General features: G+C 39.2%; 1 protein-coding gene across 5 annotated transcripts in view; it reads right to left on the bottom strand.

Annotated features, from left to right (window-relative positions):
• The window catches only part of ZNF827 (zinc finger protein 827), a 106,714-nt gene that overhangs the window by 73,163 nt on the left and 19,948 nt on the right, over positions 1-13,603 (bottom strand). For 3 of the 5 annotated variants that reach the window (XR_004166236.2, XM_090138576.1, XM_031588837.2), the window contains exons 2-3: positions 5,805-6,815; positions 494-666 (exon numbers count right to left, since the gene is read on the bottom strand). Coding sequence is in view for 4 of the 5 variants with exons in the window: in XM_090138576.1 (XP_089994702.1) it covers positions 494-666; positions 5,805-6,815 (1,184 nt within the window). In the remaining variant the exon portion in view is untranslated. Of the gene's footprint in view, positions 1-493; positions 667-5,804; positions 6,818-6,918; positions 7,454-13,603 lie in introns of those variants that run through there. The other 2 variants (XM_031588838.2, XM_090138575.1) reach the window with 2 other exon arrangements.

Below are 13,603 nucleotides of genomic sequence, written 5' to 3'. Positions count from 1 at the left end.
ACAAAACATTACAATATAACCTCTTTTTCATCATTTTGGATGCTTCATTTCTGGAGTATCTGCAGTTAAAAATCATGGCAAGAATAAAACTAAAACTGCAGAGCTGTAGGCCAAGTTTCTACACTCACTTGGTGTATTGCAATGGCAGAAGATACAAGCATGCATCCTGAAAGCAGAACCACTGTGTTCGCATGATGTCACATCTCAGCTAATATCCCTGCTTCTGGTGGTTCCAGGTCCATAACTAAATCTACAAGAGACAACTTCTGCCGCATCAAGTGGACGTAGACAAGGCGTTTCCACACAACATAAAATGGAAAGGCAAGCAAAGGAAAACAATTTATTTATTTATCTATTTATGGTGTCTTTATTTAATTTATAGCATTAATAGTGAACTTTAATTCTTGCAAATGCCACTGAAGTATGCTCATTGCACAAACATTTTTTGATTGACAAGTCAAATGTTTTGATAGTCAGTAAACAGTTCCCTTACCTTCATGTGTGATTTGAGATTGTCCTTACGCGCACAGCGAAATGGACAGAGTGGACACTGATGACTTTTCAAACCTGTATGAATCACCATGTGCCGTTTCCAGTAACTCTTCCTCTTGATAACCAAACCACAGATTGGACACTGGAAAGGCTTTCCTCCTTCTTCTTCTGAGGCTTAGCAGAAGGGGGAAGAGAAAGAGAGGATCCTTTACAGACACTTGTTGAATGCTTTTCTCCTGTAAACGTACTCAAGATACCATTTTTCAGTGCTAGAATTTCATCTGCAAAGGGACATAACAGTTAAACAACAACACGTACCAGAAATTTCAGTTCCTCCCCCTGCATGTCCCTTTCCCAGTTAATCTAGTTATTCTCCCTCTAAGAAAGGTCACAATAATTTTATAAAGGTTAATGTCCCAAACATCCTCTGGCTAATCAGTAGGGGATGCTATTCTGTTTCACCTGGTGCTAATGTTCCTTATAATTTAACAGAACTGAGATGGATGTCTCTCATAATCATCACTTTTCAGCCTCATTTCCTATCAAATGCCAGTTGTAGTCGGGTATGGAAAACATGCTTAATTGTTCAAAAATGATCCATTCCCATATTCGACGGTTAGCCAGGAGAACACGGGGGATATAAAACACAGAGCAATTCACAGCTTAACTGATAAGCATGCTGGCATTGCCTCTCAGATACATTTAACAGGAGAATTGTTTAACTAGGGGCTCAAGCAGATGCTGCCGCAACTTCAGCCATCAGGAGTCCTAGGGTCATGGGTTTCCTCCTACTCTGCTAACTACCAGGGCATTAAATCCACTGCCTTCCTAAACATTTTCACTCTGCTTTACTGTGCTAAGATACTAAAAGGATTTGATGGCATTTGTCAAGTAAATATGGTTAGTCCACTGTGTGTGGAACCATCTCAAGGTTGATGGAAAGAGAAATTCCTTGCTGCTGACCATACACAACTAACCATCCATTCTTTCCCTCATCACAGCTTCCTCTGCTTACTACAAAAGCCTAGAATTACTACAGAATTTGAAGCCTTTTTTCAAGACTGTTTTCAAATATCCAAAGCTCAACAATGCTTATCCCTCCTATCCGGAATGTCTCTCGGAATATTTCACCTCATTTTTATCAGTTATTTCCTACTGATAAGAATATAGCAAATGCCGAATTCCCTTGATGAGGAACTAAGTAGTAAAAACCTCCAGAAAGATTTATCAAATCCTCAAAAATAATTCCTCTTATTAAGTAGGAAACAAAGACTGTAATTCCACCAATTAGGTACTCATTATCTAAGTGCAAAAAAAGGACACATTGACAAAGCATGTACTTTGCCATTTTAGAAATTCTACTCATGAAATTTTCTATCACACTCAACTTATTATCAAAGTGTTCCCCTCTCTGAACCTCTAAAGAGCATGCCAAAACCAATGCTATAATTACTTGTTTCACTTTTTTAGCATCTTTACTTACTTCTTCACAAAAAATGTGAGAAAGACAATACAAAGAAGTATATATTGTTAGCTTTTTCTTCCTATCATTTATTTCCCTTCTCTCGTTACCTTTTCTCCAGCATCTGGCTACCATGAAGGATTCAGAACAGAAATGTGTAACAAGCCCTCTATGACTATTTTTCCTGCCCACTAAAAATAAATCTCCAAGCAAGATGAACCAATAGCAATTCAGCACTTCACAAGAGAACTGGACCAAATGCTTTCTGCCTCCTGGGCAGCATGAGGAGGGGCTGAGCAGCTGGGAAGGAAGGGAGGCAGGCAGGTCGTGCACACACAGCCACCTTAAGCAAGCCTCAGGATGGGGAGCAAAGAGTGAGTGTGGTGGTGGGCAGCGGGACTGCAGTCTTTTGTCAAGATATGGTACAACACGTGGTTCTTTTGGGAGTGAGTAATGGTGAAGCCAAATGGTAGCCCACCACTGCTGCTGGATGTCATGAGTGGCCCAAGTGTGCTAGCAGTACCTTTGGTAAGCAGCAGCTCATTCCAGCCTTCCCTCCGCTTCTGGGCCTTCAGTGCATATAAATATCTAAAGGGCAGGGGTCAAATGGATGGGGCCAGGCTCGTTACAGCAGTGCCCAGAGACAGAACAAGGGGCAACGGTACAAACTACAACACAGAAGTTCCATACGAACATGAGAAAGAACTTCTTTCAGTGTTACAGAGCACTGGAACAATGTACCCAAAAGGCACCTCCTATCCTGGAGATACTCAAAACCCACCTGGACACTTTCCTGTGTAAACTGGGAACTGCTTTAGCAGGGGAGTTAGACTAGATGATCTTCAGAGGTCCCTTCCAGCCCCTATGACTCTGCGATTCTGTGACTTCACCAATAATAACATCAATTAATGGTGAATGAGAATTACATCAACCCTGTTCAAAGCTCAGCCATGTTAGTTCTTTACTTCATATACTTAGCAAAAGGAAAAAAAAAAATGGTGTCTTCAGCTTTCCTTCATTTACACTGACATCTATTTTATGTCACACCGCATAATTTATTTGAAAAAGTGAACTGAGAATTAGCCAGGAAGAAAATCTGAGAACAAAACTGCAAGCATCGCAGACAAAAAGTTATTACCAAGCAAGTATTCAGTCAGTAGGAAAAAAAAAAAAAAAAAAAAAAAAAAGGGGGTCTGCTGCCTATACTCTTTCAGAAATGACATCAGAATTTTAACAGAGATTACAGACTTCCTTTTACATTTGATCCAAAACATGTAAGCACTTAATAAAACTGGCAATACTAGCAAATTGACTGCTAACAAAATTAGCCTTCTCTTTACCTTTTCACTCTAATCCATACAAGTAATGATCAAGCCCACCAAACCCAACCTGCAGCATCAGTGTGATGATGTTCTTGTAAGTCACAGCTCCAGCCTTTTGTCTGAAATATGTCTGACCAAACAGCTCATATCATATACAAAAGACCAGCAAGAATACTCTTGTTATCAACATCTGCTTCAAAATAGCCTCCATCTTTGCTGTTCCTTACTTGTCAACGTATAATTAATCTTACAGAGTACTGATCTTATAACCAAAGCAGGATGTTGCTGGTGGGTAAGTAAAACAGATTTGTAACAACAAAGTAAAATCACCACTACCTTATACACACTAAGCACAATAGAGGAGCAAGATCTATGCCTACTGGTCTGGGAACAAACCAAAAACCCTACGTCTCAAGAAGCATTATAAAGTGAAATATTGTTTTTTTGCTTTTAATGCCATAAGGTCAGAAATGCAAATGGAATTGAGAACGTGTGACATTTATTTTTATGGTAAAAATACACATGCTCTGCTACCCTACACAACTTTTACAGAATTTTCCAATCAAAGGTCACTTCTGACCTTTCTGACTACAGTGATTTTTTTTTTTTTTGAGCTCCATTCCTTCATGGCCAAAGGAAACAAGGAATTTGGCTTTGCACAATCAACATCAACAAGATATGCTAACCAGCAGCTTGCTTTTTGTTTCCAGTTGGTTAATTATTTAGAAAGGAAAAACTTAATTGTGTATTAGAAAACTGACTTAGAAGATCTTTTGTTATGAACATTACACTACAAAGTCAGCTTGGATGCCAACTGGCACTGGCCCAGTGCGTATAAACTGAAAGGAAACACCCTTCCTCTTGGGATCCTAGTCCCATATATTATAAAAAATGAATAGTTGTTCCTTGGTTACCAAGGACCTGAGGCAGTCGGTCCCTATTGTTATCTTTCAGCAGTACAGTAAGCTAGGGCCTTCAGCAAAGAGAACAGTTGCTAGGAATTTGCTGCATCACAGCTGGTTTATGAAGTGCTGGTTCTACCAGAGCCAGAGTATTCCCCTAGTATAAGCTGCACAGACACAGTGCACAGTTTGTTAGTTGAACACAGAACCTGGATTTTATTACAAATATTTACCTTTCCCTAGTGAAAAGGGAGAAGAGCTTTTTTTTTCCAGCAAGAAACAAACTAATAACTACAAATTTATTTTAACCTTTCTCCTTTCCTATAGCTGCCTTTCCTGTAAGGAGACCAGTCTGTATCAGAAAGTTGCATTAAATTAATGCCCAACACAAAGGGGCCTTTTTTTTGGTTTAGCTTCTATTACTCTGAAAAGGACTTCATTTAAACAAATGGGAACCTTATGCCAAGACCCATGGCAAGAAAAGTTTGCCGCTTTAACTGCCTTAGCAAAATATACCAACAAAGCCCTTGCAGAACATTTGCATCTTGCAGCAAAAAACTGCTCTCAGCTGCACCTCATCAGATCCCTTTCCTACAATGCCCACATCAGGCTTCCCAGCTTATTTGCTGCACTTGTACCGTGAGGCTAACGTTCCTGACAAATTCAGCCTGATACAGCTCTAATGTACTGAACCACTTTGTGCACCCTGTGAAGATACCTGATGAGCTTCCTTATTCCCTACAGGAGAATACCAGTGGAGGAAGAACGCTGATATTAGACAAGAGAAGTATGTATTTTCTACTAGAAATACATACTGCTGATGCGAACATTTTATAAAAAGAGGTGAAAGAAATCTTGTTTTTCCTAATTTTGAAGATGGATAATTTATGTTCTCCAGCATGGCCTACCAGTTCTTCAAAGCTTTTGTTACCAAGACATTATTCCCTGTAAGCCCAGTTCCTTGGATGTCAACAGTTGGAACTGGTGGAGAGAAGGCTCAAGTGAGAAATGGTCTTGTTGAGCTAAATCAGAGAAAAGCAGTTCACTTTTTTTTTTTTTTTTTTTTAAATGACAAAGCTTTGTAAAAGACTGAACATGTGAGATTTGTTCATGCTGCAAAAAAAATTTAATGAAAAGTGGCAACATAATAATATACTCTGGTAAATTAGGACAGGGTAGTAAGCGATTATACAAAAGTCCATTTGTGACAGAGACAGCAGGAGGGAGAATTCTTCCTTGTCCAGTATTTCAAAAGCACTAGTTTTGTATACGCTCACTGATACTGTGAGCTCCCTAGCAGGGATTCTTTGATCTTCTCCATTAAATATTTTTGTGGATTTATTTTGAACGTGGTGAGGGGGGAAATGCCATTGTATGAAATTTAAAAAAAAAATTAAAAAAAATTACTGAACTGAACCCTTATATCTTTCAAAGAATGGAAACATTTGTGACAGTTTGGTCTTCAACTGGTATTTTAAAAAGCTTTTCTATTGTTTCCCTACAGTACTTAATTATTGTTCTTATAATACACAGAATCAAAACAAATCCAGACCCATTGAAGAGATACTATGTAAGGCTATAGAAAAACAAATGCATTCTATTTAGTTGCTCAAACCATATCCATACCTGTACTAGTGGGTTTGGATGCTCTTCCCTTAGAGACTGGCAGTAACAATAATTCCAAAGACTGTGGTGGAGTTGCTTTTTCTTGCTTCATCTCTGAAAGCTGCAGGGGATCCTCAGCAACCAGTGATTTCTTCTTCTCTGCCAATAGGGTGCCTGCAGCCCTTGCAGCAACCTCTTTGAGCAGGGCAGCTGAAGAGGTCATAGAAGCCAGAGAAAGGAAAGAACTAGCCGGAGGCGGGTGCTCCTGCCCAGGAGTCATGCTTCTTTCACTCACTTTTTTTGATAAAGCTGCTAATGTGGAGCTGGCAGACTGAGAGCTAAAAGGTGAGGAAAAGGATTCAAATCTTACATTATCTTCAGTCCTTGAAAGAGACCTGTCCTGCAGAACAGCATTGGCTGCGGCTTTCAGTTTCAGGATAGCTGAATCGGGGGACAAACCACAGGTGGTGGTTGAGTTTGGCAACCACTTACCTTGATTCCATATAAAATGACTACTTGCATTGTACTGGTCACTTTGTTCCTGTTTCTCAGCTAGCTTTCTGGCAAGCACACTGAGCTGCTGGGCATGATGAGCAGGTGGAGAGAAGGAGAGATTTGAGCCAAGATTTACAGGAGACTCAACTCTGCCATTGACTGTAACAGCAGCATCCAGCTTGAGGGAGCCAGCCTCCAACAGCCGCCTCAGGTTACTACTCAGTGGCTTATTTGAACCAGGAGGTTCTTCCTCACACAGAGATGACGCATCAGGAGAAAGGTGCTCTTTGCTCTGTAATGTGTCTCTTAGTGCTTCATTTTCAATGGTTCCCAACTCCGCTGTGTTGCTGCTAGGAGTTGCACTTCCCAAAGAAGTATCTGGGGAAGTGGACTGATCTTGGATTCTGTCTTCAAGAGACAACTTAAAGTTCTCCTGGACTTCTCCATATGATGCTTCTGAAGGAGTCTCTGAAGAATTTCCAAACCAGCGTTCTTCTTCACTGAGTTCACCTTCCACTTCTTCCTGTCTGGTACCATCTGTATGGAACCAAGAATAACAGTATTATTTCCAAATCTGTTCAAAGTAGTTCCTTAATATAGAGTATATTTGGCTCTGCACAAATCTCCTGAATAGTCATCTAACATTCCACTGGAGGGCATGGACTTGGCATCAGCCTGGATTAAGAGATCAGGAAAAAGTGTTTTGAAAATGAAAAAGGGTTCATTTGAAGACAGAATCATGGAAGCTTGTCACTGTTCAGTCAGTATGACTAAAACAGCTAAAACTGCAGCAATACAAACATGCCACAAATATATACCATGGCACCACTCATACAATGGAATGATTACTAGAGTAGTTTGCACATCCTGCAAGAAGTTAGAACTCTGTGGTATAAAGCAAGGATTTAATAGGCCCAGAAAGTATTGGATACTTGAGTCTCAGTACAGATAACAGGCATGCTTTCAAAAGCAGATCAGCTGTACAGCTGTTCAAAGAAGTTTCTTCCAGAGACTTTAAATCTCAGCCCAATCCTGCAGTGACCCCTATCTAAAATATAATAAAATTTGTACCAATAATACACACTTCATGTCTAAATAGCTGAAATGACTAATATATGAATGCAAGCTAAGGCTCTAGTCTCTCCAACTATTTGGAAGAGAAATATCATACATTTAAAAACTTTTTTTTTTTTACTCTACTTGTTTTTCATTTGCTTGTCACTCTTCATCAAAGTTTCAAACTACATATAGATATATATTTAAAAATAAATTGGTCTCAATGCAATTAGTTATATTTTCTCTTTTGGGTAATTGTAATACATCTAGTTTCTCCACAGAACTAACTGGCAGTATTTATAGAGCTGTGTCCCTAGGTTGCTCTTCTTTCTCTAAGTATGTAAAGTAACACAGATGTGACCAAGGCTTTTTGTTTTTTTGGTTTTCTTTTCCAGATCTTGCAGGCCAATCAGAACAGAGTCAAGAACAGCAACAATGCCAGAACTGAATTCATGTTATCATCTCTTGTCAGATACCTCTCACATTTCTTACTCTGAGACTCAGTGTCCCTAGCTACAAAACAATCTTTGTAATCACACTACAGCAAAACAAAAGGATTTAATATCACCCTCCTCTGACATTCTGGAAATAAGCCTGCACGATATGTATTGTACCTATAATCATGTATTATTTCTAGATTCCTTATTTAATTCCTGCAAATTGCAAAGCTTGGAGAGAAGTTGATAAATAAAATCTTATATTTGTATTATTACTTTGATCCAATGAATGTAAGAAGGAAAAATCTGGCCAACTGCATCTTAAATGTAGAAATAACACAATTTGAAGGCAAAGTTATTTATTTTTAGATGTTACATGCAATATGAGGAATAGTGCCTCTTAGTATAAGTTTCTTTTACTCAAAAGCTCTTGAATTTCTTTCACCGTTTTAAGACCCTATAGAGAAATGACTCCGTTTCCTCAGATTAGTATTTTAATTAGAAGATTTAGCATCACTGCTATTCAAAACCAAGAAAAACCAAAAGCGCTGATCTAAAATTATTTTGATACCACCCAACTTAACATCACAGACACAGCAATGTTAACAGTAGCTTAAGCATAAAGGCCAGTATCAGGTACATTCCAATAACGAAGATACATGCAAAACAGTTGAGGCAGCACATAAGGCAGCTTGTAGGAAAACTGAACATATTCCCTCTTCATCCTGTGAGCACTACGAAGTAACCTGAGGGATATCTACAGAGCTGAGTGCAGCCAGAGGAGAGATCTGTCTACACCTACCTGAAGCAAGCAAATTACGGACTGGGAGCCAAGAAAGCATCTTGCTGGCACTTTCCTTGACCTGACAGACCAAGAAGAGGGCACAGCAGAGAGCTGACACCACTGCACAGCTTTGGAGACAGAGCCTGCCTACATCCTACCGCTTAAATTCATGTATGTTTATGTTTGTCTGTGTTTAAACATCCTTCCCACACCAAAATCTGTCTCTCTGTCTCCATTCTCTATCCATAAATAATAAGGGAGAATTGTATTTCCCTCCACTCAGTCATCAAAAAAAAAAATTAGTTTGAGGGATAAGTAGGTTTCTTTTAAGAGAAATTTCCAATTTAATAAACCTCCACATTTCTCTGTTCCTCGACATGTACCTCTTCCTTATGTTGACAATTCCTAAATGCAATCAGTCCTTTAAAATACCTGTTAAATAACACTGTTCTTAAAAATCTTGTTCATCCTACTTGCACTGGAAATTAATTCTTCCTCTCACCTGTATCAGTTTTTGCAGTAACCACAAAAGAAACATCCCACGTATATTTTCACTATCTATTCTCCTTTCTATGGCTGACAACCCAGGAAATACTCACAGTAGGGACACTGGCAAATTGACAGCAAGGATGTGGGGTGTGGAACTACATCTGCTCTGGCAGGGCCACAATATGGCCTTCTTTGACACTAACACAAATACACAATATCTGGAACTAAAAAAAGACAGCAAAGGCAGACAGGACAGTAACAGACACTAACATAACATGGATCATCGTTCTTTTCCCAGAGATACACATTCTCCATTGGTCTTGCCCATAGCAAGGGCAGCCAACAGCATACTACTGACAGGGAGCTCCAGGAGTGAAGTTCTTATCTTTTTCACTTAAGAAGTTGCTATTAAGGCCAGAAATTCCCTTCACCTCGGGCAATGCACAGAGCTCCCCCTCCTGTTGTTCATCTGCCTGGACCTACTCGAGCTTGCTCAAAACTTCCAAGTGGTCTGTACAAAAAACATGGGCAAATTTCCTCCGCAGCATCTCTATCCCAAAATACAAGACAACTATTTTTTTCTTTTTTTTTTTTTCCAGTACAGTTTCTTTCAGTACACAAAAATCAGACCTCTAACTGCTGACACAGTTCTAATTTTCCTTTCCTGAGTAATTCCCACTGTTGCTGCAGTATCAAGTCCACTGTACTTTAGGGCTGTAAGGTTAATGCTGAAAAAGCCAGCATCAGTGTCTTATCATGAACTCAGTCAAGCCTCCTTTTAAACACTAGTGAATTGGTTTAGAAGCATAACTGTGAAGCCTGACAATTTCGCTTCTAAGCAAAGTTGCCATTCAAGGCCTTTAGGGCAGGACTTTAATTCACATAGACTCCCAAGCCTTTGAACAAGCTTCAGAACTCTAGAAGTCAGCCCAACCCATCGACTCTCACACCTTCAAAATGAATAAAACCTTCCTCAGAACTCAGGGGATGAATCCATGGGACACCCAGTCCAAGTCTAACTGAAGCAAGAGCCAATTCTCCATGTGCTTGTCAAGAAATTTCAGCTGAATTCCCTACTCGTGGCAAAAGGTCTGCGTGGTACATTTTTTCCACCTCTTACAACACAACTAAGAGCTCCAGTGACAAGTGCTTGAAAGCTTAGTAGTTTAGCTGAGTAGAAATGGAATCCCACATTTAAGTTTCTTCTCCCCACAACAAACGTACTACAGTTTGTTATTAAACAATTACTTAATGGGTGCTCAGCTACAAGCATTTCATTCTTATTTAAGTCCAAAATGCTAAATGTAAGTAGGAAAGCACATGGAAACTGCGAAATAGGGAAAGGTAACTTAAAAATTAAGGACAAATTCTCTCCAACTTCATTTAGAACAAGACCTCGCTGGGAATCTGCCAACTACTTAGCTAGTAACTGCTCATCAGATAGGCTCTTCTCAACATTATTTGAGAGTCAAGACATGTCAGCACTTCTCTCTCCTGATTTCCATGGCAGTTCTGAAGGGAGCTCTGCTTCTCAAATCACCTTTCTGTAGCAGAGACTGGTACAGTTACAGGTGTCCTGCATGCTTCAGGAATGTGCCATCACACTGCACCTCAAACAAGTACTTTCCACTCCTGTCAGCATCAACACGTTGTTGGGCCACTGATGTAGTCCATTATCAAACAATCTCTGACAAAGTCACAAATCTGTGCAAAAGCACCACTTGAAGAAGTGCCAGTTTCTCATGCTTGCCTTCTTGTTTGCTTGTTTTCAAATACAGAAAAGTTCTGTTTCCCCTTTCAAGAGTTCAGTTTGACAGGCAAATCTTATTAATCCCAAACTGTGTTATTTCACATTGATAGCTTCTGCTCCTTTACGTAGATTCAAGATTAGAACTTGACTGTGATTTCAATAAAGGTGTAAATATTAACTGCCCAAACTACTTATCTCCAAAAATTGAAAAAAAGACAAACAAGTTTATTGATTTGTAAACTAAGCCATCCAATTCAAATGTGGGAAATTCTAACTACACCTTATGCAAAGTAATGTAATGGTACACGTGCCACCCATGAAAGCAGCAAGTGTTCCACAATGCCAGTCTGTATGGACCCGGAGCACTGAAATATGAATGCAGTAGACAACATGTAGGAACAGTCTACGAAGGACAAGAAAAAGGTGAGAGTCCTCAAGTTACGGCACTGAGTGATAGACGTGGGCAGTGAAAGCATTATTACAGAAACACCATGTGGACCAACAGAAATTATCTGAAAAATGGCTACAGTTAAGGAATCTATCCCAAAGAGTTTGAATTTTCCTTGTAAAAGGGACATAATTTCACTTTAATTATTCAGTGCAACAATTAAGTTACAGAACTTCAATACAGAATTAACATTGCATATGGATATTTATAATCCTCCATAGACTATAGTGACATGAAACATACGGAAGTCATAATTACAGGATTACAGAATGAAAATTAAAACAAATATAAAAGAAGGTAGATGTCAAATCATTTCAAAGAAATGCTCACAGGAAAATCACTGATGAGATAGATTAGTTAAGATTGTCCTAACTTCAGCAGTTATGCTCCAAGAAAAGTCTGGGACACAGACTTGATAGTGATAGAAGGCTTCATTCTTATTGTCTTGATATCAAATACTTGATGTATATAAAGGTTTCAGATACGATCATTCAAGTTTGTTTCAATCTAAATAACTTACAGTTGCATTTGTTGGCTATTTGGCACCCGAGTAATCTTCCCAGTTTTTTGCTCCAATACACTTCCGGCTCTTATCTCTGATATTTTCCTAGCCCTGAGCTTTTGTTTAGTCTAAGTGAAGCTCGATTAACCTGGGAATATAAGCAGCAGTGTAACAGCATATCTTATTCCATCTGTAATGCCTATCATAATCCATTTTATATATTATCTCATACTACACACTATACCATGGCCTACTGAAAGAGTCGGTCATCCTAGTTATAGGAACAGAGGAGCCCTGCAAGACGTCTAAAGAATTTGCAGGGTTGCATTAAATGAACCAGAAAGCCATCCATGAGGAGTTCTATGGAACCAATGAGTGACTTAGATGAGCAGTCAAAAAAAAAACCAACCATTTTTTTTTTATATAAAGAAAACGAACAACAACCAAACAATCTAGAGTTTGGCTTCATGTGCCTTATATCAAGAACAGCAAGAAAAGAGAGAGACGCAATGAGGATGAAAAGCAGTTGAGAACAGAGAAGGCATGGATAACTGTAAATTACTGTAAAAAAGTTATCTAGTCAAGGACAAGGAAGAGGTGACACAAAGTAAATCTCTGTGCTCATATCTGGCTTCCAGGAAGGTTTCAACCACCACCGTTAACACATCAAGATTCCATGTCCCGCTCTCTCCCATCTCCTTTCTTTGCTATCCCTCAAACAAGGATTAAGGACCTGGCCACAGGCCAAACTGCACTGTTCTGGCAGTCTGTTGCAAAATACACTCTCTTCACAGGTGCTGCAACCCAGATTCCATCACAACCATTACCACCAGTATCCTATCCAAGTAAGACGAGTTTCCCATCGTACAGTGGCAGCACATTCAGGAAGAGAATGCAGCTCCACCAAGTCTCCATTTTAGCTATGCAACAGTCAATCAACTGCTGACATACATAATCTAGCCCTTTAAAATTGGAGTACATAAGGATGCTCTCTTTCTCCAGTCAAACTGATTAAGTACCACTGGCAAAGAAACCTTGAAATTTGTCAGAGCGGTTGCTAGTCACCCTGGGCAGAACAGTTTTAGTGAAGTACAGAAAGTAGAAGCTATACTGGAGAAGATCCAGGATAAAATTAGAGAAGAGGAACTTGAAGTCCTCACTGTTAACAGAATATTCAGTGAGAACAATCAGCCACAGAAGTATCATGGCAGAATTTAGTGTAGAACAGAAAATAGAATGAAGGTACTAAGGACTGAATACAGTAAATATCTTTAGATGAATTATGTACATTGTGTATCATTTTAGCAATGAAAAAAATGATTACAAGAGATCACTCAGTATTATCACCTAACTTCGTAACATACATTATCTCATATTCACAGAAATCCTTGCTAATTACACAACCAGGCAGTACCAAAAGCACTAATGACAAGCTTTAAAATGGCAGCCATATCTGGGAAGTCTGTTCTGGCATATCCTATAGAAATCACTCCATCCAGTCCCCTACAAACTAACCTTTTTGTATTCAAGGTGTCTTTTCAAGCAGTTCGATTTTTCTTTCTCTTTTTTTTTTTTTTTTTTTTTGGAAGTGTTTTTGACATTTCTTTGGTCTCAACAAATTGTGGGTTCCCACACCCTCCAGACCATGTGGATGTTCAGCCTGTAGGACTACTTCAGAGAAACTGACATACCCAAACTCCACCTCTAAAAAGCATTTACAGTCACATTTGATTAGGCTATACATCCGAAGCAGTGGAACTGTTGCTTTTCCCAAGGGGATGCTTGCAAGAAAATCATGATTCTAATAAAGACACAAAGGCCTGCCTTAACTTCTTTTATTACATCAACAGCAGCAAATA

Source organism: Phasianus colchicus, chromosome 4 (genome assembly GCF_987193195.1).
Source record: "Phasianus colchicus chromosome 4, bPhaCol1.hap1.1, whole genome shotgun sequence".
Taxonomy (NCBI): Eukaryota; Metazoa; Chordata; class Aves; order Galliformes; family Phasianidae; genus Phasianus; species Phasianus colchicus.
This window is presented reverse-complemented; position numbering and strand designations above follow the sequence as displayed.